The 24,308-nt window shown below is 41.7% G+C and overlaps 1 protein-coding gene across 1 annotated transcript in view; it reads left to right on the forward strand.

The window, feature by feature from the left end:
- The window catches only part of si:dkey-219c10.4 (high affinity cGMP-specific 3',5'-cyclic phosphodiesterase 9A), a 106,003-nt gene that overhangs the window by 27,754 nt on the left and 53,941 nt on the right, over positions 1–24,308 (forward strand). Inside the window, exons 2-6 of the mRNA XM_063048560.1 lie at positions 369–530; positions 3,785–3,836; positions 5,449–5,551; positions 6,823–6,965; positions 13,069–13,128. Coding sequence (XP_062904630.1) covers positions 369–530; positions 3,785–3,836; positions 5,449–5,551; positions 6,823–6,965; positions 13,069–13,128 — 520 coding nt within the window. The remainder of the gene's footprint in view (positions 1–368; positions 531–3,784; positions 3,837–5,448; positions 5,552–6,822; positions 6,966–13,068; positions 13,129–24,308) is intronic.

The raw sequence follows: 24,308 nt of genomic DNA on the forward strand, positions 1-24,308 counted from the left end.
TCATTATTAAAGTACGTATACTTTATACAACTTTGGGACTCACCTCCTTACATTTAGCCACAAAATAAAACCCATTAAAACAAAAGAAGGCTGTTGATCATCCAATGTGCAGAGAAAAAAAATACAAATCACGCAAACAATAGAAGTAAGCAAATAGCACTCAGAACTGAAGTTCATGAAGGTAAGTTCACAGAAGCCCATTAGTTGCAGACCACAGCCTGCACTGGAAAGATTAGCTCTAATCTCATCCCACTGAATCGGCCTGACCTGCTGAATATTTATGACATTTTCTATTTTTATTTTAGAATTATGACATCTGTAGTATTCTGGAATTTGCATTTACATGACTTGTGTTTCATTTATTTCAGATATATTCCGAGCTGCTGCCGAGGCTGGTCCCCATGATATCCTGAAATTGTACAACGTAAAAGGCAGCATTATAAACATTTCACCAAAGCTAGAATCTAATACTCGACAAACCCAATACAAACTGGAAGTTGTTGCTGCTGACTTTAAGACTGATTCCTTGGGTAAGAATCATTACACTGTAATACTGCATCACATGACAGTCTAGCTTATGCAGAGCAGGACAGTACGGTACTGTATGGGACATTCAGTAATTCATTTCAGAACAACCTGGAGAGTACAGCACTATTCAGTATGATACGACAGAGCGGTTCATGGTACTTATTCATCTTATTATTGGCAATAGAGAACAATTCAAAGTTCAAAGTAAATTTATTATCAAAGTACAAATACATCACCATACACAGCACTGAGAATTATTTCCTTGTGGTCATTCACCGTAAATACAAGAAACTCAATAGAAATATGTGGATGCCTGTAAGCAGACAAATCTCAAGGTTTATAATTTATACATCCTTTGACAATAAATGTGCTTTGAATCTTTGAATTTTTGAATCAATAAAAGGATGCTCCCAACAGGACAAACAAACAACCAATGTGCAAAAGACAACAAACCGTGCAAATACAAAATGAGAAGCAGTAATAATAATAATCTATTATTACAGATAGGACAATCTGTAATATCCATCTGGATATAATATTACAGAATAAACAAGCAAGAACAACTTATTTAATAGATGTAGCCATAACAAATACACAGAACATACAGAAATCAATAAGTGAAAAACACCAGAAATATGCTGAATTAAACAAGGAAACTGAAAGACTATGGAATATGAACAAGGTACACATTGTATCAATAGTAACATCTACAACTGGTACCATCCCAAAGTCATCACACAGTAGCTTTAAACCATTAGGCCTACACAGCATTATATACTTAATGTAAATCTTCAGATAGCCATAATACTGAACGCCACTAGAATAGCCAGAAAGTTCCTAGCAATTGAGAAATGAGCATGTTTGACTATCCTTGTACTTCAGGTTTTACCAGCTTGAGCTGAGAAAAAAATTAAAAATAATAATAAATAAATAAGCAATAAATTGAGAACATGAGATGAAGTATTTTGAAAGGGAGTCCATGGGTTGTGGGAATATTTCGATGATGGGCTTCAAACAGAGGATTTGTCTCCTCTGATTCAAGAGTCTGATGGTTGAGAGGTAATAACTGTTCCTGAACCTGTTGGTGTGAGTCCTGAGGTTCCTATACCTTCTTCCTAATGGCAGGAGTGAGAAGAGAGCATGTCCTGGGTGGTGGGGGTCCTTGATGATGGATGCTGCTTTCCTGTGACAGCGTTCCATGTAGAAATGTTCAGTGGTGGGGAGGGCTTTACCCGTGGTGGACTGGGCCGTGTCCATGACCTTGTGCAGTATTTTCCATACAAGGGCATACATGTTTCCATACCAGGCCATAGCATAATTCAGCACAATATACAGTATACACTGTGGAATAATAAAACTGTATATTATCCTGTCCTGTACTTGTCCCCCTCCCACACCCCTTATAGCCTGTCACCCCCTCCCATACCCTCTACTGTCCCTCATCCCCCCACTGCATAACGTGCCCCCATGTCCTACCCGTGTCCTGCTCCCACACTTCCCATCTCTGTACCCCTCTCAATCAGTCCCAGTCTGATGCAGTGTACAGGGACTCCACGCTGGACAAGAACATGGTCATTGGAAAAAAAGTGAAACATTTGGTTTAATCCATGGTATCAGGACAACTCTAAATTTAATTGGACACCATGATGGAAGAATTAGTCTATTAATTAACCTATCATGTTATCTCACTCTTGGGTATATGGAAACATTGCAGCTGCACACCAGGGCAACAAACATTAGATTAGATTTATTAATTGTAGGTACACTAAAACATTGAAACATACAGTGAAATGCGTAGTTCGTGTCAATGACCAACACAGTCTGAATATGTACTCGGAGCAGCCCACATAGTGTTACCATGCCAACATTGCATGCCCACAATTTACTAGCTCTAATCCTAGTAAAGAATGTGAAATGAAACCAGAGCACCCGGAGACCATGGGGAGAACGTACAAACTCCTCATAGAGAGTGGCAGGAATTGTTGGCACTGTAAAGTGTTATGCTACAATGTCACCACTTGTACCACACAGCACATGGACATCCCGATCTACTGATCCCAGAATGGGTCCTAGCAATACCCTTCATATGGTGCCGATGCCAGGAGAATCACAGTTTTCAGTGACCAAGCATCCATGGAGAGAGAAACATTACTAGCATTCCATATTCCAGACCCTTTGCTTGAATTCCTATTAAAGAGTTTAGAGGAAAACTTTTCATCACTTTCTGCTTTTACTTCAGATTTCCAGCAGCTGTGGATCAAAAAGAATGTTAACATGCTGTTTTTCTACCAAAGTAGTTGAGCTTAAATTTTCTACATTGTACTCCCTCTATCATGTCCCTGCCCATTCACTTAATCTCTCCATACAGTACTGTGCAAAAGTCTTTCAGTACATAAATCTAGCTAGGTAGCCAAACAGTTCTGTATTGTACAGTAGTAATTTTATGACTTGCTCTGTACTGCTGCTGCAAAAAGCAAATTTCATGACATATGTGAGTGATGATAACCCTGATTCTGATAAGGGGCTCTATTGTGGGCTGAGAGTGGGAAGTGGGAAGGGAGAGGGGAATCATGGTTGGGAAAAGAGGAAGGGAGAGGGGAGGGAGAGGGGAGGGAGTGGGAAGCACCAGAGAGGCCCACTATAACGAGCAATAAACCAATTGTTTGGAATCAAATGACCTTGCCTGGTGTCTCAGTGCTGGGTGTGTCTGCCCCCATGCCACCCATGCCCCTGGAACTCCTCTGCCACCTTTCTTGCACCCCTCCCGCGTCACTCCATACTTGCCATTCCCAACATCCTTTGCTCCTGCCAGGTTTACAAACTCACTCTCCACTGACAAATACAGTACTGTGGAAAAGTCTCAGGCATCCTAACTATATATAGGGTATGTGTCCAAGACTTCTGCCCAGTACTGTATGTTTTTCAAATCTTTCTGCATTCTTCTTACTACTCACATTGACTCCCAGGTTTGTATCACAGCCTTATCCTAAACATTGATATAGGTAATACATTCAGCTTGGCATATTACAAATATGTATGATTTTCTTGTCCTTTTTTTACAGACTTTTTGGCAAAAATGCCCAATAGAAGGCATAAAATAGATACTCATGTTGTTTCTCTAGATATTCTGCTGATCCAATGCAGGAGTTGGGTGAAGAGACTGGAAGATTCCTGCCCTGCCCTGCAAGAGATTTTGATGCTAGTATATTGGAGTATTGAAAACAGGCCCATAATGTATCTTACTTTCTGCTTACAGGTTCTGAGTTGGCATCCGCATTGGGATTTGATCTCTCTGCCATGGAGAAAAGGTCTGTAGATCAAACTTCTCTTTCCAATCATGATTGTTTCTTTTATCGTGCTCCATCCTTTACTTACCTTTAATTAAGGTGCCACAGATTTTTGCTGAGATAAATAGAGTCATGCAATCACTTGGATGGAAACAAGCTGTTGAAGAAAAGCGACTCTGCAGACCAGACTTCAAGTGGTGATACCTTTATTCAGCATGAAATCATGGTGAGCTTGTAGAAATCTGCAAGGCCCTGAGTTACAGTGTAATTTTGGCATATATTTGTACCGATGAACAGGCAAATACTGACATGCAAGTGGATCTGTGACACAAGCAGATACATACGTAACAGGAGCAGCTAAGTACATCCATAGCACGAGATAAGTGACTAAATCATACGAGTGCATGTTCCCCTTTTCGGCCATTTGCACTCAGTGCTGCATCCTGATTATGAAAGACTGCCTGCAAGTCCAAGCTTAGAACACTGGGTTACCAAAGTTTACTGGGATACAAAGTTCAAAAAGAAAAATGCAAATTAGCTACTTAGTTCACTAATCCTTTTGCTGATCCTTCTGCCACACAAGCCCTTGGATCCACTGAGACTGTGCCTAATTCCTACGTTAACTCTTATTGTTCTTCTCCCCAAGTGTCATTAACTTCACCAGATTCTACAAGCCCGTACCCTACTTGTATCAGCCAGTTAAACAACTCAGCCCCGCAAAGTGGGAGGAAATCGAAGCACCTGAAGGCACAGGGAGAATGTGCAAACTCCACACAGAGAGAACCCGAGGCCAGGATTAAACCCAGGTCTCTGGTCTTGTGAGGCAGCAACACCTCCAGCTGAACCACTGTGCTGCCCATGAAAATGGAAACAAAATGCTTCAGTAGTGCAAAGTTTATACAGTGAAAAATTGACATGTTAGCCTTCATCACAATGAAAACAAAACTTACAAAATAAAATCGGTGTGATGCAAACCTGGGTGGCAACTTGAGCTGTGAGAAGGATACAGAAAGATTTAATGAACATATGGATAGGTTAAGTGAATGGGGAGGAACATGGGAAAAGGAGCACAATGTAGAAAATTTGAGATCAACTATTTTGGTAGAAAAACAGTCCATTTCAAAAATAGTTACCTCCTCTTCTCATCTGCCTAGCACCTCTCCTTCTTCCTGGTTCACTCCCCTCTTCGATCAGTTCCTTCTTCTCTCGCCCTTTACCTTTCCCACCCACATGGCTTCACCTATCACATTCTAGCTTGCCCTCCTTCCCCATCCCACACACCCATCATTTTATTCAGGTATCTTCCCTCTTCATTTCCAGTCCTGATAAAGGGTTTTAGCCTGAAATATTGACCATTTATTCCTCTGCACAGATGCTGTCTGACCTGCTAAGTTCCTCCAGCACATTGTGTGTGTTTCCCATTGCAAAAGGCAGCCTACAACTTGCATTTACTGTGTCTCTGTAGCTCTTATGATTATCTTACCGAAAGAGATCTGCCTGACCAACCGTGTGCCTTCTTTCATTTGCCGAGTCAGTGATCGAATTTCATTCACCTGATAGTTGATCCGAATGAAATGATACGAAAGTAGTCCATGCAACAAGTTATAAAAGCAGACAAACTCTTTGCCCTCAGGCTACAAGAGCTGGAGAAGAAGCTTCTAATTGAATCAGGGCCGATGCCATCCATCGTTTATGAGATGAGAAATCGTGTGGAGTCCTTTCGGGAGAAACTTGAAGTAAGACATTTCAATTTTATTTCTAAAAGTCCTACTGTTGTGTATTTACTATTTCAATAATATTTGAGTAATCTTGTATATACATTGGTTGATTAAGCGTTCTTGTTCGTTTAAATAATTTGTTTTGGGTTATTCATGAATTGCATATGTCATCACACTATCATGTGAAACGTGCACCTGACTTAAAGTAAACACCAAGTTAGACTTACTTTTTGAACTCCTGTGTCATCCTTTGAATTGGGTTAATATTTTCAAGTAATATTACACATATCACTTTCTCTCTTTTTCACTTTCTAAACATGATATTTTAATACACATTCAGATTTATTTAGATTAGATTTATTTATTTATTAATCACACATACATCAAAATATACACTGAAAGGCATAATTTGCATTAATATTTATTTTAGAGATACGGTGAATAGGCTCTTTTGGCTCTTCAACCTGCACTGCCCTAGCAACCTCCGACCACCCGATTAACTCTAACCTAATCACAGGACAATTAACAATTAACTTGCTAACTGGTACGGCTTTGGACTGTGGGAGAAAACCGGAGGGCCCGGAGAAAACCCACGCATTCCATGAGGAGGACGGACAGAGACTCCTTAAAGAGGATGCTGGGATTGAACTCTGAACTACGACACCTCGAGCTGTAATAATGTCGCATTACCCACTACGCTACCGTGGCACCTCGACAATTAACAACCAACACAATCTGAAGATGTGCAGGGGGGCAGCCCACAAGTGCCACCACATATTCCATTGCCATCACAGCATGCCCACAATGTGCCACAGAACAACAACATGCAGGTCAACATACAACTAGCAACAATAAAAAAACAAACCCCTTCTCCTCCACCACCTCCACCCATTCCCCCCCGCACACACACCTCTGGAATTGTATTGCCCAAACACCCACACTGACAGGCCTTCAGCTGCCTCTGGGATTGCCCACATTCACAGACAGGCATCCAACACCAGTACAGGCTGCCTCTGGGATTGTATTGCTTTTTCTGTTTAAAACTCTTTCTTTTGTCAAAATCTACACAATTCCTCAATCTGGTTAGGATGATGTGTAGCCCCTTGTTCTGTTCCCAAACATCACAAATCTCTTGAGAAGATGCTTGATTCACAATCACTACAAGCACTAATGCAAAACCCAATGAAAGGTCTGAAAAGTGTGAGAGAGTCAATAGCAGGCATGTTCATCACTGTCCTGAAAATCTAGGGCATTGTTTCATCCTTGTTAAAACTGTTCAACATCCACAGAGTGTGGAACATCTCAGCTGGCTTGGACTCTTTAAAGACTTGACAGAGTGGACAAACAAACCTTCACCTTTTTATCACAAGCGTTCACTAAGGAAGAGCAAGGAAGAATGTCAGCAAGTCATGGAAAAGTACTTACAGATGAGGTATTGTGTGTTTCTGCTAAAAGTTTTGGTGATGAAAGTTTTGTCTAGCTTAGACACAAGATGTTTTGAAGATGCTGGAGATTAGAAGCAACACACGCAGAATGGTGGAGGAACTCAGCAGGTCAGGCAGCATCTATGGAGAGGAACAAAGAATTGATGATACAGGCTGAGACCCTTCATCAGGTCTGTAGCAGCGACTGTTTATTCTTCTCTATAGATGCTGTCTGACCTGCTGAGTTCCTCCAGTATTTTGTGTGTGTTGGCTGATTTAGCTTTTCTGCATATAATTTTATTCTGCTGTTGTGGAATGATGAGCTTGGCAAGTGAAGTAGAAATAGTAGTGAAGAAATTGTTAGCTATTAAATGCAATTAGCAGTTGATAAGGTAAAAGGCACCATTGGCATGTGAATTTACATGTAGTGTCTAGTTGACTCTCAGAACTCTTCAGAACTCTTTGCAAGCAATGAATTAGTATAATTGTTAGTCCAGCAAACAATTGTAGCTAATGCTTGTGCATTGCCAGGGCCTGTGGAAATTGCGATAAGGCGAGGATTAAAGACAACATCCAGGCGAGGATGACTTTGGCAGTGTGTAGATTAACGCAGAGCTTTGAAGTGAAACCACCAGAGCCAACTTGCCCACTGCAGACAGATAGGTGAGAATGACAGTGGCAGTGTGTCAGCGAGGCCTCCACCAGTCAGGGTCGACCATGAATGTTGCATCCTGGCTCTCCAGATATGCAAGCCTGGGAAGTACGGTAAGGAGAGCAACCTCAAGCAAGAGGAAATCTGCAGATGCTGGAAATCCAAACAACACACACAGAGTGCTGGAGGAACTCAGCAGGCCAGGCAGCATCTATAGAAAAAGAGTAAACAGTCACTGTTTCGGGTTGAGACCTTTCAGTAGGAGAGCTGTTATAGGCTCTCCCCTTCCATGCGTCTTATGAACCCATAGGAACGACAGAGGCCAATACAGTTTGGTACCAGCAGTGTTGTAGGGATAGTCATTCAGTGCTGAACTCAACACAGGACTGCCTTAGGGATACCAGCTCCGGAGTTTTCCCTCGAGATTCACTCCCAAAGCCATCCCCATGAGTGGGTGTAGCTGCAAGGCAGCGGAGGTTTGAGATCAGAGTTTTCCTTCTCCTAGATGAGCAGTCAACCATGGCTGATGAGCCCCAACTGTCTCAAGTGGCTGGTTTTAAGATGTCAGGAGCCCGCTTTTCCCCTTCTCCTGTCAGTAGAAATGATTCTACCTGGCTTAGTCGCTAAGTCACATGTAAAGGCCAGGAACTAGACTTGGTTGTCAGAGGATATTTGAGGTGCACGCCATTGAAAGCATTTAATAGCAAGTGGGAGCTTGTCCCCATTATCACCCTGGCTATAATAACCTCAGGTGGCTGTGTGTAGGACGTACAGTACTGCACAAAAGTCTTAGGTACATGTATATAGCTAGGATACCTAAGACTTTTGCACAGTACTGTATTTATCAACATGGAGCGGAGAGTGAGTTTGTAAATCTGGTGGGAGCAAAGGATGTTGGGAATGGTGAGGGTGGAGTGTTGCAGAAGAGGAATGGGACAGGTAGCAGAGAAGGAGTGCCAGGGGGCGGCGATGGTGTGGGTGCAAACTCACAAAGCCCTGAGACACCAGGCAAGGTCATTTGATTCCAAACAATTGGTTTATTGATCATTACAGAATGTCTCTCTGGTGCTTCCCACTTCCTCCCCTTTCCCTTCCCCTTTTCCCAACTATGATTCCCCTCTCCCTGCCCCTTTTCCACTCTCAGTCCATAATAGAGACCCATATCAGAATCAGGTTTATCATCACTTTACACGTGACATGAAATTTGTTCTTTTGCAGCAGCAGTACTACAATGCAATACATAAAATTACTGCAGTCTGTGCAAAAGTCTTAGGCACCCTAGCTATATATATTCACCAAGACTTTTGCACAGTACTGTAGCTTCCATTTACAGTATAGGGGATGCAGAGACAGACGAGATAGGAATAACGGAAGGATGTAAAACACCCATCAACTAAGGGACAATTGTTTTACTAACTTCAAAATATCTTACTAACTTCAAAAAGTTGTCAGGTTGAAGTTTCGATTGACTTTCAACACCTCTATTGTGAATGACAATTGATCTTGCAAGTAAGAAATTGAAACATAAACAATTTACCAAGTGGTCAATATCTGTAACCGATAGGGCAATCCTATATAAAAATAGCAATTTTCTGTCCTGGCATCGGAACAGTGTGGGTGACTGGGGCCACGTTGTTGTCCTTGTGCACAGGTAAAACACAAAGTGGTTGAGTAGTAAGAGTGCGTGTGTTCTGGGCCCAGTTAGTTTAGTTGTTTTTTATTGGGTTGGGACTGCTGCTTTTTACTACATATGTCAATGATTTGGACTATGGTATTAATGGATTTGTGGATAAATTTGCCCATGATACAAAGATAGGTGGAGGAGCGGGTAGTGTTGAGGAGACAGAGAGCTTGCAGAGAGACTTAAATAGTTTAGGGGAATGGGCAAAAAAGTAGCAAATGAAATACAATGTTGGAAATGGTATGGTCAATGCACCCTGGTGGAAGAAATAAACGGGCAGATTATTACTTAGATAGGGAGAGAATTAAAAATACAGAGATGCAAAGGGCCTTGAGAGTCCCTGTGCAAGACACCCTAAAGGTTAACCTCCAGGTTGAGTCAGTTGTGAAGAAGATGAATACAATGTTGGCATTCATTTCTGGAGGTATAGAATTTAAGAGCAGGGATGTGATGTTGAGGCTCTATAAGGCACTCATGAGACCACACTTGGAGTATTGTGTGCAGTTTTGGGCTCCTTATTTTAGAAAGGATATACTGACATTGGAAAGGGTTCAGAGAATATTCACGAGTATGATTCGAAGAATGAAAGGGTTACCGTATGAGGAACATCTGGCAGCTCTTGGGCTGTATTCACTGGAGTTCAGGAGAATGAGGGGGGATCTCGTAGAAACATTCCGAATGTTAAAAGGCCTGAACAGATTAGATATGGCAAAGTTACTTCCTATGGTGGGAGATTCTAGGACAAGAGGACATGACTTCAGGATGTCCATTTAGAAAAGAGAAGTGGAGAAATTATTTTATTCAGAGGGTGGTAAATCTGTGGAATTTGTTGCCACGAGCGGCTGTGGAGGCCAAGTCATTGGGTGTATTTAAGGCAGAGATAGATAGGCTCTTGATTAGCCAAGGCATCAAAGGGTATAGGGTGAAAGCAGGGGAGTGGGGATGACTGGAAGAATTGGATCGTCCCATGATTGAATGGCACAGCAGACTCGACGGCAGAATGGCCTACTTCCATATCTTATGGTCTTATTGTTGGCAATGACAGGTCCTTGACAACCAGATGAACTGGATATAAATGAAGGAAACCCTCAGGTGACCAGGTGACATGTATGTGGATAGAGTCCTGAGTTAACATTTAAGATTGGTTACCCATCAGCAGAAGTGATGAATTGGATAGAACTTGTTGAGGGCATTGTCCAGAATGGCAAATAATTTCGGTCAGAAACCAGAGAAAATCTGGAGATGCTGGAAATCTGAGCTACACACACAAAATGCTGGAGCAGCTCGGCAGGCCAGGATGCATCTATGGAAAACAGTACCACCGAAACCCTTCGGCAGGGGTTTCTGAGTATGTTGAGAATTCCAGTCCACAAAACACCATCTCCAACATTTACTATGCTTACTGTTACTATGTAACATTTACTGTCCACCGTAAGCCTACTGACTCTCACAGCTACCTGGACTTCCTCTTCTCACCCTGTCTCTTGTAAAAACGCCATCCCCTTCTCGCAATTCCTCCATCTCCGCTGCATCTGCTCTCAGGATGCTTTTCATTCCAGGATGAGGGAGATGTCTTCCTTTTTTAAAGAAAGGGGCTTTCCTTCCTCCACCATCAACTCTGCTCTCAAACGCATCTCCCCCATTTCATGTACATCTGCTCTCACTCCATCCTCCCACCACCCCACTAGGAATAGGGTTCCCCTGGTCCTCATCTACCACCCCACCAGCCTCCGGGTCCAACATATTATTCCCCGTAACTTCCGCCACCTCCAACGGGATCCCACCACTAACCACATCTTTCCCTCCCCCCCCCCGCTTTCCGCAGGGATTGCTCCCTACACGGCTCCCTTGTCCATTCGTTCCCCCCATCCCTCCTCACTGATCTCCCTCCTGGCACTTATCCTTGTAAGGAGAACAAGTGCTACACATGCCCTTACACTTCCTCCCTTACCACCATTCAGGGCCCCAAACAGTCCTTCCAGGTGAGGTGACACTTCACCTGTGAGTCGGCTGGGGTGATATACTGAGTCCGGTGCTCCCGATGTGGCCTTCTATATATTGGTGAGACCCGACGCAGACTGGGAGACCGCTTTGCTGAACATCTACGCTCTGTCCGCCAGAGAAAGCAGGATCTCCCAGTGGCCACACATTTTAATTCCACATCCCATTCCCATTCTGATATGTCTATCCACGGCCTCCTCTACTGTAAAGATGAAGCCACACTCAGGTTGGAGGAACAACACCTTATATTCCGCCTGGGTAGCCTCCAACCTGATGGCATGAACGTTGACTTCTCTAACTTCCGCTAATGCCCCACCTCCCCCTCGTACCCCATCCATTATTTATTTATAAACACACATTCTTTCTCTCTCTCTCCTTTTTCTCCCTCTGTCCCTCTGACTATACCCCTTGCCCATCCTCTGGGCTTTTTCCCCCCCTCTCCCTTTTCCTTCTCCCTGGGCCTCCTGTCCCATGATCCTCTCATATTCCTTTTGCCAATCACCTGTCCAGCTCTTGGCTCCATCCCTCCCCCTCCTGTCTTCTCCTATCATTTTGGATCTCCCCCTCCCCCTCCCACTTTCAAATTTCTTACTCACTCTTCCTTCAGTTAGTCCTGACGAAGGGTCTCGGTCCGAAACGTCGACCGTACCTCTTCCTAGAGATGCTGCCTGGCCTGCTGTGTTCACCAGCAACTTTGATGTGTGTTGCTTGAACTTCCAGCATCTGCAGAATTCCTCGTGTTTGCGTCTCCAACATTTAAATTCTTTTTGGTTGAAGCACCAAAGTGTAGTCTGATAACGGCTGGTTGAAGTAGTAAATTATTTCCATTTCTTTTAGTATCAATAAGAAAGTAAATGGATATTGACGGGTTTTGAATGATACATGCAATTTTTGCATTGCCGATCACAGGAGATGTTTTTGCACCGTTAATGTGTTGACTGCTGTCTGGACCAAGATACCTTCACTCATTCGGGGAATTCCTCAGCAGAAGCTTCAGAAGAAGCATACTGTTGGCTAAACCTCTAAACTTGAAACAAAGCAAATGTTCTTATTGTAAGAAATTTTGCTTGTCTTATCTCTTTTGAGAGGAACAAAGCCTTTAGGTTCAGATTCATTTATATATCACAATTACATCAAAGTGTATAGTGAAATGTGTTGTTTGTGTCAACAACCAACATAACTTCAGGATGTGCTGGGGGCAGCCCGCAAGAGTTACTACACACTCCGGCGCCAACACAGCATGCCCGTGGGGTTCAGCAGAGCCGCACCGGCAAGAACACAACAATAGTAATAAGACACCAACAGCAAAACGTCTCTTTTCACCTTGACTGACACACACAGACTAGTAGTGGAGTGGCAAAGAGGAGATACACTAACTGTACATGCTGTTACACATTACTTGTGCATGCAGTTACACACTACTTGTACACATGATGGGCTTGTAGGAAATGCTTGGATGTAAAGAGCAAGCAGCTTGATACCTCTGATTTTAATGCAAATACCCTTCTTCTCTGAAATCAAAATCTGCAGACACTAGAGGTCTGAAATAGAATGTGGGATATAGGCACCTGGATGGTAGAAAAATGGAGGGCTGTGAGAGGGGGAAGAGTTTAGACTGATTTCAGAGTAGATAGAACTTTAAAGAGGACTGAAGCCTTGAATAGAAATCAGGCTCAATAATACTGGAGGAATGAGCTTAAAACTGCTCTGCTGTAAAAGCTTGAAACAGAGTGAATATTGAACCACAACAAGATTATTGTCTTCTTTTTCAATGCAGTAATTTGGAAGTCACAGAGGAAGTTAGGCAGTACCTGAAGACACCGACATTTGATAACTGGTATGCAAGCTCTCCTTTGATTATATTGCTCAGTGTCAATTACTTTCTTCTCAATTGTTTAAAATGAGAAAATAGTTTATCATATTGAAAGCCTATTAATGATTCTAAATTAATTTTGGTCAGTATTACTCCTCACTGAAGTTATCTGGATAGTCTGCAGATTTTGCACTTACTCCAAATATTGGCAAACTCGATATGAGAAAATGTACTAAGTCCCATCGACTGTGGGCTGTTCGTTCCCCCCATCTCTGTTAGCAGAGATCAATCTAAAATGCCAGGTAATTGAATCCAAGCTCACCATTTCTCTGCTGAAACAAGAAAATGTTAGAAATATTCAGGTGGTCAGGCAGCATCCATGAAGCTTGAACTAAAATTAGTGTTTCAGGTCAGTGACTTATTTACTTATTAATATAGTGTTTGGAATAAGCTCTCCCAGCCCTTTGAGCTGTGCCACCCAGCAATCCCCCAATTTAATCCTAGCCTGATCATGGGGCAATTTATAATGACCAATTAACCTACCAAGCTTATATTGTGTGAGGAAACCGGAGCAGCCAGAGGAAACGCACACAGTCAGGGGAAAATGTACAAACTCGTTGCAGGCAGGAATTTAACCTGGGTCGCTGGTCCCGTAAAGCCTTGTGCTAACCATGACGTTACTAGTCCACTCCAAACTGGGAAAAGTTAAAGATAAACAAGTTAAATGATGAAAACTCGGAGGGGAGGGAAGAAAACAGTAGAAAGTGCAATTTCTTATCTTTATTAGAAGGTCGCATACAGTAAAACTCCTCATCCAGCTTGCAAGGACTGTGGTAGTGCTGGACTGGTATATTTTTCAAACAACTGGATATTATTAAAACTCATACTCCAACCACTTATAAGGTTAAAGTAATTTTTTTAACAAAGTACATATATGGCACCATATACAACCCTAGGATTTGATTTATTAAGCATTCACAGTAAATACAAGAAACACAATAGAATCAGTGAAAGACCGCACCCAACAAAACTGACAATCAAAGACAAAAAACTGTGCAAATACAAAATGAGAGAAAACAACCCAAAATAACAATAATAAACAAATAAGCAATAAATATTGAGAAAATGAGCTGTAGAGACCTTGAAAGTGAGTCCAAAAGTGTGGGAACAGTCCAGAGGTGGATCAAGAGAGAGGTGAGTGAAATGGTTCAATAGTCTAATAGTTGAGGGGTAATAACTGTTCCTGGCCAGCAGCAAGAAGAGAACATGTCCTGGGTGGTAGGAGTCCTTGATGAAGGATGCTGCTTCCTTGGAACAATGCTTCGTGTAGGTGTGCTCAACAGTGGGGAGGGCATTATTTATGATGTACTGGGCCATATACACTACTTTTTGTAGGAATTTCCATTCAAGGGCATCGGTGTTTCCATACCAGGCTGTGATGCAACCAGTCTATATACACTTTTAATTTTCCTCTTTGAATTGCAAAACAACAATATATTAAAATTTCCGTTGAACCTGGAAACTTAAGAGAGCATGGGAACTGATGTCCTGGGGTGCTAATGGAACATAGATTTCTGTTGTGTTAAATGGAGAGTAAGAGCGGCTGATGCAGTGTATTAAAGGGAGTTCAGGGACCACAACCCTGAGGTGTTAAATGGAGTGCTGAAATCAAACCCTTTGGCTAGATGCTAAACCATCCAGCTTGCCAAATAATCAGATGGTGGATTATTTTATTGTTACTATATCTTGGAACATTTAATTCCCAAACCTGGGCTCTTTGCAACCACATTTCTCTATCGCTGATGAGATCATACCCATTAATTTCCACTTGAGCCACTTAATTCATTTATCTTGTTATGAATGCTGCATGCATTAGGATAACAGGTCTTCAATTATATCTTTTTCTTTGCATCTTCCCTATTATAGTTGCAGTTACACATATAATGCAGCCTCCTCTACTTTGCTGAGATCCATTGTAAATTGAGCGACCACTTTGGATTGGAGTCTTCCCAGATCATCACCTCTACTCATCTCCCACCAAAAGACAACAAACCTGACTACTGTCCATCAGAAATCTCTCTCAGCCCAGCTCTCTCTAGAACCTTCTCTCCACCCCACCATCCTAATTGGCTGACACAACATTCCCAAGTTGGACAATGTGTGTCCTTACCTTCAGCTGAAACCAAAACATTCTCACCAGCAGGACGCATTGCTTTTACAGGAAACTGTTAAAATAAGATGCCTTACAGCATAGCAGTAGAAATCTTAACCAGGGTACAGTATTACAGATTCAATTCCTTGATTTTATTTACCCAATGCAATTTGCATATGCATTAGATAGTAATCCAGAGATTGTTATCTTTGAATTTATACTTTTTTAACTTGGACCCAACTGCTTGAATTCCTCTTAAGTTCAAAGTTTAAAGTAAATGTATTATCAAAGTACATGCACATCACCATATACAACTCTGAGATTCATTTTCTTGTGGGCATACTCAATTACAGATCAGTGAAAGACCACACCAACTAGGGTATTAAACCAGTATGCAAAAAAACAACAAACTGTGCAAATAAAAAAAGAAAGAAATAATAGTATTAACTAAATAAACGATAAATATCAAGAACATGAGATGAAGAGTCCTTGAAAGTGAGTCCATAGGTAATGGGAACAATTCGGTGATGGGACAAGTGAAGTTGAGTGTAGTTATCTCCTTTGGTTCAAGAGCCTGATGATTAAGGGGTAATAACTGTTCTTGAACCTGGTGATATGTGTCCTGAGGCTCCTGTACCTTCTTCCTGATGGCAGCAGTGAGAAGAGAGCATATCCTGGGTGGTGGGGGTCCCTGATGTTGGATGCCGATTTCCTGCAACAGTGTTTCACTTTACCGGTGATGGACTGGGCCAGCAGCACATCCTTTGTCTTATGCTTTTCTTTGGTTCCACATAGATCTCTCCTGAGGAGAAGTCCTTAACTCTGGATTTTGAACTACTTATCAATGGACACAAGTACTTTCTATTGTAAACTGTATAGTAAAATTTAAATTACATCTTTGGTACCTAGACATCCAAAAGTTATTAAAAAGATGCTGCCTTTATGAAAATATTTGAAAGATTTTCCCTTTATAAGTGTAAAGTTATGCCATAAAATTAGATTTAAATAAAGAATTCATCATATACAGCTTGTTAACTACTCCAAGTGGATTATACTTCTAGTGCCCAAACTGCGGTGGCTTTAACTATGTTTTTCCTAACTGTCCATATAATTTAAAATTGAAGGACTTGGAATTTGTCTAAACCTCTTCCATGCATAATATATTTCTTGACTTTTGATACTGAACCACAGTTCTCCAGATGGTAACTACCCAAGATGCTGGAAAAATGAAACTTCAGTACTTGTTGAATTCCCTCTCAATAAAGTTTGACATTACACTTGTGATTAACTTTAGTATGTATGCACCAGATTCTCGGTGTTATTTATGCACACAGGCTCCTGAACTCCTTTGCTCTTTCACAACTCATTTTCTCTGCAAGAAGAAAGGAATCTTACATATTTTTCTGAGATCTAGGATGAACTTACACTTCCTCAGATTGAACTCGAACTACATTTTGCCCGTTCACTTTGTCTCTCTATGTCCCCTCTGATTTTTTTCCCTGTCATTCAAACATTGCTCTTTAAATTCCGCAAATTTTCATCCAAGTAATGGTAATATTTCAGTTTAGATCTTTGGGAAATACCACTTGCTGTTCAAAGAATTTTCCTTTATCCCAGTCAATTACCACCTCCCAGGACTAACTTGCATGCAGTTCCATATATTGCCATATTTCTAATAACCCTGGCTTGGAAACTTCATTAAACCACGTGAAAATAAATCATTTTCTTTGGATTTGTGAGGAGTGAGGGATGAACTTCATGAAACATATAAGATCCTCAGGAACATGACAGAGAAGATATTGAGATGTTTCCACCAGCAACGGAGTCTCAAATGAGGGGATATGGGTACAAGGCATGGCTATTTTAAACTGAAGTGCGTGAGAACTTCTTCTTAGTGAGAATAATAAATCTCTCTTGCAGAGGCTTGTGGAGTTTGGATTATTGGGTGTATTGTAAGATAAGATAGATGGTCCTTTGGGAAAGATCAGGGAATTGAAGCTTATGGGGAACGTACTGAGGGAGAGATGTGCTTGAGGCAAATCACCCGTGAGTATATTGAATAATAGGGCAGGTCTGAAGGACCAAATGACTTATTTTTACTCCAGTTTTCTTGTGTTGCTCTCAAGTGTCTTCTGAAATTCACATGGATGTTATCCAAGGACCATGCTTTACCATATTTCTTGTAAGGAATCCTATCAAATTTTCCAGGATGTCATATAAACTACATCAATATTTGCTCACCTGTCATGTCAGTGCACAGATGCGAATTTAAATTTTTTTGTTTGCATTTCACATCCAATCATTTGTAAAGAATATGTTCAAAAAACTTTGTTTTATCTGTGACTACTCTCTGTACACCCATGATTGTGTGACTCAGCACAGTTCAAACACCATCTATAAATTTGCAAATGACACAACTATTGTTGGCAGAATTTCCAATGGTGACAAGGAGGTGTACAGGACTGAGATAGGTCAGGTGGTTGAGTGGTGTCACAGCAACAACCTTGAACTCAACATCCGTAAGACCAAGAAATTGACTGAGGACTTCAGGATGGGGAAACACACACCAGTCTTCATTGAGGGATCAGGAGTGGAAAGGGTGAGCAGTTTCAGGTTCCTGGCTGTCAACGTCTCTGAGGATCTTTTCTGGGCTCAACATATTGATGCAGTTACAAACAAGGCACAGCAGTGGCTACATTTCATTAGGAGTTTGGGGAGAATTGGTAAGTCACCAAAGACACTTGCAAATTCTGACTGGCCATATCACTGCTTAGTATGGAGGGGCCACAATACAGGATCAGAAAAAGTTGCAGAGAGTTGTAAACTCAGCCAGCTCCATCATGGGCACCAGCCTTCCCAGCATCAAAGACATCTTCAGAAGTTGATGCCTCAAAAAAGCGACATCCATCATTAAGCACTTCCATCACTTAGGACATACTCTGTTCTCATTGTTACCATCAAGGAGGAGGTACAGGAACCTGTATTGCATTGTACTGCAAACAGCAAATTTCACGGCATATGCCAGTGATATTAAACCCGATTCTGATTCCGTTAATAAAATGTTACTTTCCAAGGCTACTCAGTGTTGTGATTTGGCAGCTGATCCGATAAAGAGGAAATTCATGAAGCGCACTCTGAACATAAGACAAGAACCCTTCCACTTTGTTGCAGTGTGCACCAATTTGCATTTACAACACCAAATGAGGTAATGCTTGCACCAGCTGCATTCATATTGAAAATTACATCAACCAATAGAAACGCTGAAGACAGGTGACGTGCACATTGTGCATGCCTGTCTTTTATTTTAGTTGAAATCTGCTATTAATGTGTAAACACTGTGTGCTTTGTTGTTAATTGAAAGGAAATACTTCAAAGTTCCACAAGTGAATACAGTCCCATTAATGCGACAGAGCAGAGCACATACTCCAAACAGGCTACGGCATTGGGCGGTGTAGGGCATCACTTCAGGGACCTAGGTTCAATGTTGACCTCAAGTGTTTGTGAAAAAGTCCTGAGGAAGGGTCTCAGCCCAAAACGTCAACTGTTTATTCATTTCCATAGAGGCTGCCTGACCTGCAGAGTTCCACCAGCATTTTGTGTGCGTTGTTAGTGTAGAGTTTTTCCACAGACTGCACTCTACACAGAAAATCTTCATCTTTCTGCACCCATTTCCGTTCCCATGTCCAAAGATAGAAAGGTGAACAATTAATTGGCCCCTGTATATATCCCTAGTTTGTAGATGAGTGGCAGAACCTGTGGGAGGGGGTGTGAGGAGAATAAAGAATGAATTCTTTTACAATTGACATACAGAGTATAAGATGACAATGTGTCTCACTTCTGCTATTCCCACTGATACCTTAGCATCTGTTGAAACCCTGTTAGCGTGATAGATAATTGGGGTATGAAAATTCTTTTATTGGCTGACCCACGCTACATGTGATTTTCATGTCATGCTGGGTGTGTAATAGATAAACTGTAATTACTGACTTCTTTTTGGGTTAGTACATACACAATACATACAAAAACCATAAGATATAGGAACAGAATTAGACCATTTGGCCTATCGACCCTACCCATTTCATCATGGCTGATCTATTTTCCCTCTTAGGCCCTATTCTCCTTCCTTCTCCCGTATCCCTACATAGAACATAGAATGTAGAAAATCTATTACACATTACAGGCCCTTCAGCCTACAATGTTCTGCTGACTATGTAACCTACTATAGAAGCTGCCTAAAATTTCCCTACAGCATAGCCCTCTATTTTTCTAAGCTCCATGTACCTATCTAAGAGTCTCTTAAAAGACCCTATTGTATCTGCCTCTATCACCTTTGCTGGCAGTGCATTTCATGCACCCTCCATCCTCTGTGTGAAAAACTTAACTTCTGTCATCCCCCTTGTACCTACCTCCAAGCACCTTAAAACTGTGCCCCCTCATGTTGCCCATTTCAGCCCTAGGAAAAAGCCTCTGGCTATCCACAGATCAATGCCTCTCATCATCTTATACACCTCTATCATGTCACCTCTCATCCGCCATCACTCCAAGGAGAAAAGGCCAAGTTCACTCAACCTATTCTCATGAGGCATGCTCCCCAATCCAGGCAACATCCTTGTAAATCTCTTCTGCACTCTCTCTACAGTATCCACATCCTTCTTGTAGTGAGGTGACCACAGTACTCCAAGTGGGGGCTAACTAAGGTCTTATATAGCTGTAACATTACTTCATGGCTCTTGAACTCAATCCCATGGTTGATGGAGGCCAACACACCATACGTCTTCTTAACAACACTGTCAAACTGCGCAGCTGCTTTGAGTGTCCTATGGACATGGATCCCAAGATCTCGCTGATCCACCACATGACTAATCAAGGATCTATCAACCTCTGCCTTAAATATTCCTAATGACTTGGCTGCCACAAATTCCGCAGAATTACCACTGTTTGGCTAAAGAAATTCCTTCTCATCTCCATTCTAAAAGGACATCCCTCTATTTCGTGGCTGTGTCCTCTTGTCTTAGACTCATCCACCTGGAGGAAACATCCCCTCCACATCCATTCTATCGAGGCCTTTCAACATTGAATAGGTTCAGTGAGGTTCCCCCCTCATTCTTCTGGATTCCAGTGAATACAGGCCCAGAGCCATCAAATGCTTCTCACACAATAAGCCTTTCAATCCCTGAATCATTTACGTCAACCTCCTTTGAACCCTTTCCAATGTCAGTGCATCCTTTCTTAGATAAAGGGCCCAAAACTAGATAGAATATTCTGAAGCCTCACCAGTGCCTTATAAAGCCTCAACATTACATCCTTGCTTTTATACACAATAGTCTGCTTCTCAGTTGTATAATTCTCTGCCTTTAATGATATAATTTGCAAAACAGGCTGAAAATGTATTTTATAATTAGGTCTGGAAAATACCATGGGGTGCATAATTAATCTCTAGTGAGAATGAAACTATGGAAATCAGATGGCATAATCGTTTATTGCCTTGGTCCTGTTTACCAATTATATTCCGAAGAATAATTATCCATGCCCTTTATCGACCTTTTCATTTTCTCACTTTTAAATACACACTCCTAATCAACAAGTTGCACGAAAGTAGTAATGCTCTTTTAATAATTCATATTAACACTCCCAAGTGACAGATGCAAGGAAAATATACTTTCATTCAAAGTAATAAATGATGTCTACATAGTGCTGGCTTTTAGATATTGACCTACTGCAATTGCAAGGTGATCAAAGACGTGTAGGAGAGCCTTTCTCTTTATATTTATGAGGACTGCAACATTAGGAGGGAGGGCCCTTATCCAGCCAAACTCTCTTTGTACAGCATGATAACAAAGCTTAAGGTATCAACAAGGACACACAATGCTAATAGTTTCTAATAAGTTATTAAACTGAAAATGAATGTAAAGAGGATTTGAACACTTGCATAAGATATCCATACTTTAGCCCTGCATAGACGAATCAATGTAACCTTTACACCACACGTTTGGTAACAGTAAGTTTGAGGTACCATAGTAGAGTAGCCATGGTAACTGCTATTACAGTTGGGGCATCAGAGTTTGGAATTAATTTCCGGTGCCGCCTGTAATGAGCTTGTACATCCTTTCTGTGGAGGCATGGGTTTTCTCCAGGTGTTCCAGTTTCCTCCCATATTCCGGTTAGTAGGTTAATTGGTCATAGTAAATTGCCCTGTGGCTAGGCTGGTGTTAAATTGGGGGTTGCTGCACTGTGTGGCTCATTGGGCTGGAAGCCACTGATCCTGATGTCAACTTTCCACATTTTGTTTGGGACTCTCATAATTTAAAAGGGTTGTATGGGAAAGTGCTTCCTCTATCAGTACATAGAAGTACCAGCCAGAGAGTGTACAATACTATAATCTCCTGTTAGGGAACAAGACAGGGAAGGTGACAAAAGTTTGTGTAGGGGAACACTTTGCATCGAGTGATCATTATCACTATCCCAGGAAATTATAGACCAGTGAGTCTTACTTCAGTGGTTGGTAAGTTGATGGAGAAGATGCTGAGAGGCAGGATTTATGAACATTTGGAGAGACATAATATGATTAAGAATAGTTAGCATGGCTTTGTCAAAGGCAGGTCGTGCCTTATGCGCCTGATTGAATTTTTGAGGATGTGACTAAACACACTGATGAAGGTAGAGTAGTAGATGTAGTGTATATGGATTTCGGAAAGGCATTTGATAAGGTACCCCATGCAAGGCTTATTGAGAAAGTAATGAGGCACGGGATCCAAGGATCCTTGCTTTGTGGATCCAGAACTGACTTACCCACAGAAGGCAAAGAGTGGTTGTAGATGGGTCATATTCTGCCTGGAGGTCGGTGACCAATGGTGTGCCTTAGGGATCTGTTCTGGGAACCCGTCTCTTTGTGATTTTTATAAATGACCTGGATGAGGAAGTGGAGGATGGGTTAGTAAATTTTCTGATAACACAAAAGTTGGGTGTGTTGTGGAGAGTGTGGAGGGCTGTCAGAGGTTACAATGGGACATTAATAGGATACAAAACTGGGCTGAGAAGTGGCAGACGGAGTTCAGCCCAGGTAAGTGTGAGGTGGTTCATTTTGGTAGGTCAAATATGATGGCAGAATATAGTATTAATGGTAAGACTCTTGGCAGTGCGGAGGATCAGAGGGATCTTAGGGTCCAAGTCCATAGGACACCCAAAGCTGCTGCGTAGGTTGATTCTGTGGTTGAGAAGGCATATGGAGAATTGGCCTTCATATGTTATGGAACCGTGGTTTTTGAGAGATAATGAGACTCTGGTTAAGAAAAAAGAAGGAGGTGCATAACAGGTACAGGCAGGCAGGAACAGATGGTGTACTTGAAAACAAGAAATGGAAGAGAACACTTAAGAAGGAAATCAGGAAGCTAAAAGAAGACATGAGATTGCTTTAGCACACAAGGTGAAGGACAATCCTAAAGGCTTCGACAGGTATATTAAGAGAAGAAGGATAGCAGGGGACAAAATTGTTTCTCTGGAAGGTCAGAGTGGTAATCTATGCATGCAGTTGATTCATGAATCAATATATTGAGTACAGGAGTTGGGATGTTATGTTGAAATTGTATATGACATTGTTGAGGCCTAATTTGGAGTATTGTGTGCAGTTTTAGTCACCTACCTGCAGAAAAGATGTAAATGAGACTGAAAGAGTACAGAGAAACTTTACAACGAAGATATTGGAGTTGATTATTAAGGATGTGGTTTTCGAATACTTGGAGGCACAGAATAAAATAGACTGTAGTCAGCATGGTTTCCTCAAGGGAAAATCTTGCCTGACAAATCTGTTGGAATTCTTTGAAGAAATAACAAGCAGTATAGACAAAGAGAATCAGTTGATATGTACTTGGATTTTCAGAAGGCCTTTGACAAGGTGCCACACATGAGGCTGCTTAACAAGTTAAGGGATCATGGTATTACAGGAAAGATATTAGCATGGATAAAGCAGTGGCTGATTGACAAGAGGGAAAGAGTAGGAATAAAGGGAGCCTTTTCTGTTTGGTAGCTGGTGACTAGTGGTGTTTCACAAGGGTCTGTGTCGGGACCACTTCTTTTAACATGATATTTCAGTGACTTGGATGATGGAATTAATGACTTTGGTGCAAAGTTTCTGGATAATATGAAGGTAGGTCCCTGGGGAGACAGTTTTGAGGAAGCGTTAAATTAGTTAAATGGTGATCACCGTGTGTAGTCAAGGTGTTTCAGTTGATTGTAGTAAAAATACTCCTGTATCTGGAACTTCCAACTGCTGGTGAGTCAGTCTCCTGGCAAAAACTACACCATGAAGATAAAATAATGCTCTAAGCAGCTCCACAAAAAGGTTATTGAAAAGCACAAGTCAGTAGTTGGATGTAAGAAAATTTCCAAGTACCGAATATCCTGTGGAGTACAGTTAAGTCAATCATCAAGAAATGGAAAGAATACTGCACAGCTGTAAATCTGCCTAGAACAAGCTGTCCTCAAAAACTGAGTGACTGTGCAGGAAGGAGATTACTGAGGGAGGCTAACAAGAGACCTATGACAACTCTGGAGGAGATACAAGCTTCAGTGACTGAGGTGGGATAGACTACACATACAACAACTATCGCCTAGATACTTCACTAGCTGCAGCTTTCTGTGACAGCGGCAAAGAGAAAGCCTCTGTTAAAAAACATACCCATGAAATTTCAGCTAGAGTTTGCCAGAAGGCATGTGGGAAACTCTGAAGTCAGCTGGAAGAAGGTTCTATGGTCTGATGAAACCAAAATCGAGCTTTTTGGCCATCAGACTAAACGCTATGTTTGGAGTAAGCCAAGCACCGCATCATCAAAATCACACCATCCCTACTGTGAAGCACGGTGATGGCTGCATCATTCTGTGGGGATGCTTCCCTGCAACAGGCCTTGGAAGGCTCGTAAATGTAGAGAGTAAAATAAATGCAGCAAAATACTGTGAAATCCTGGAGGAAAACCTGATGCAGTCTGCAAGAGAACTGTGGCTTGGGAGATTTGTTTTCCAGCAAGACAACGACCCCAACATAAAGCCAAAGCTGCAC

The sequence above is a fragment of the Mobula hypostoma genome, chromosome 5 (assembly GCF_963921235.1).
Source record: "Mobula hypostoma chromosome 5, sMobHyp1.1, whole genome shotgun sequence".
Lineage (NCBI taxonomy): Eukaryota > Metazoa > Chordata > Chondrichthyes > Myliobatiformes > Myliobatidae > Mobula > Mobula hypostoma.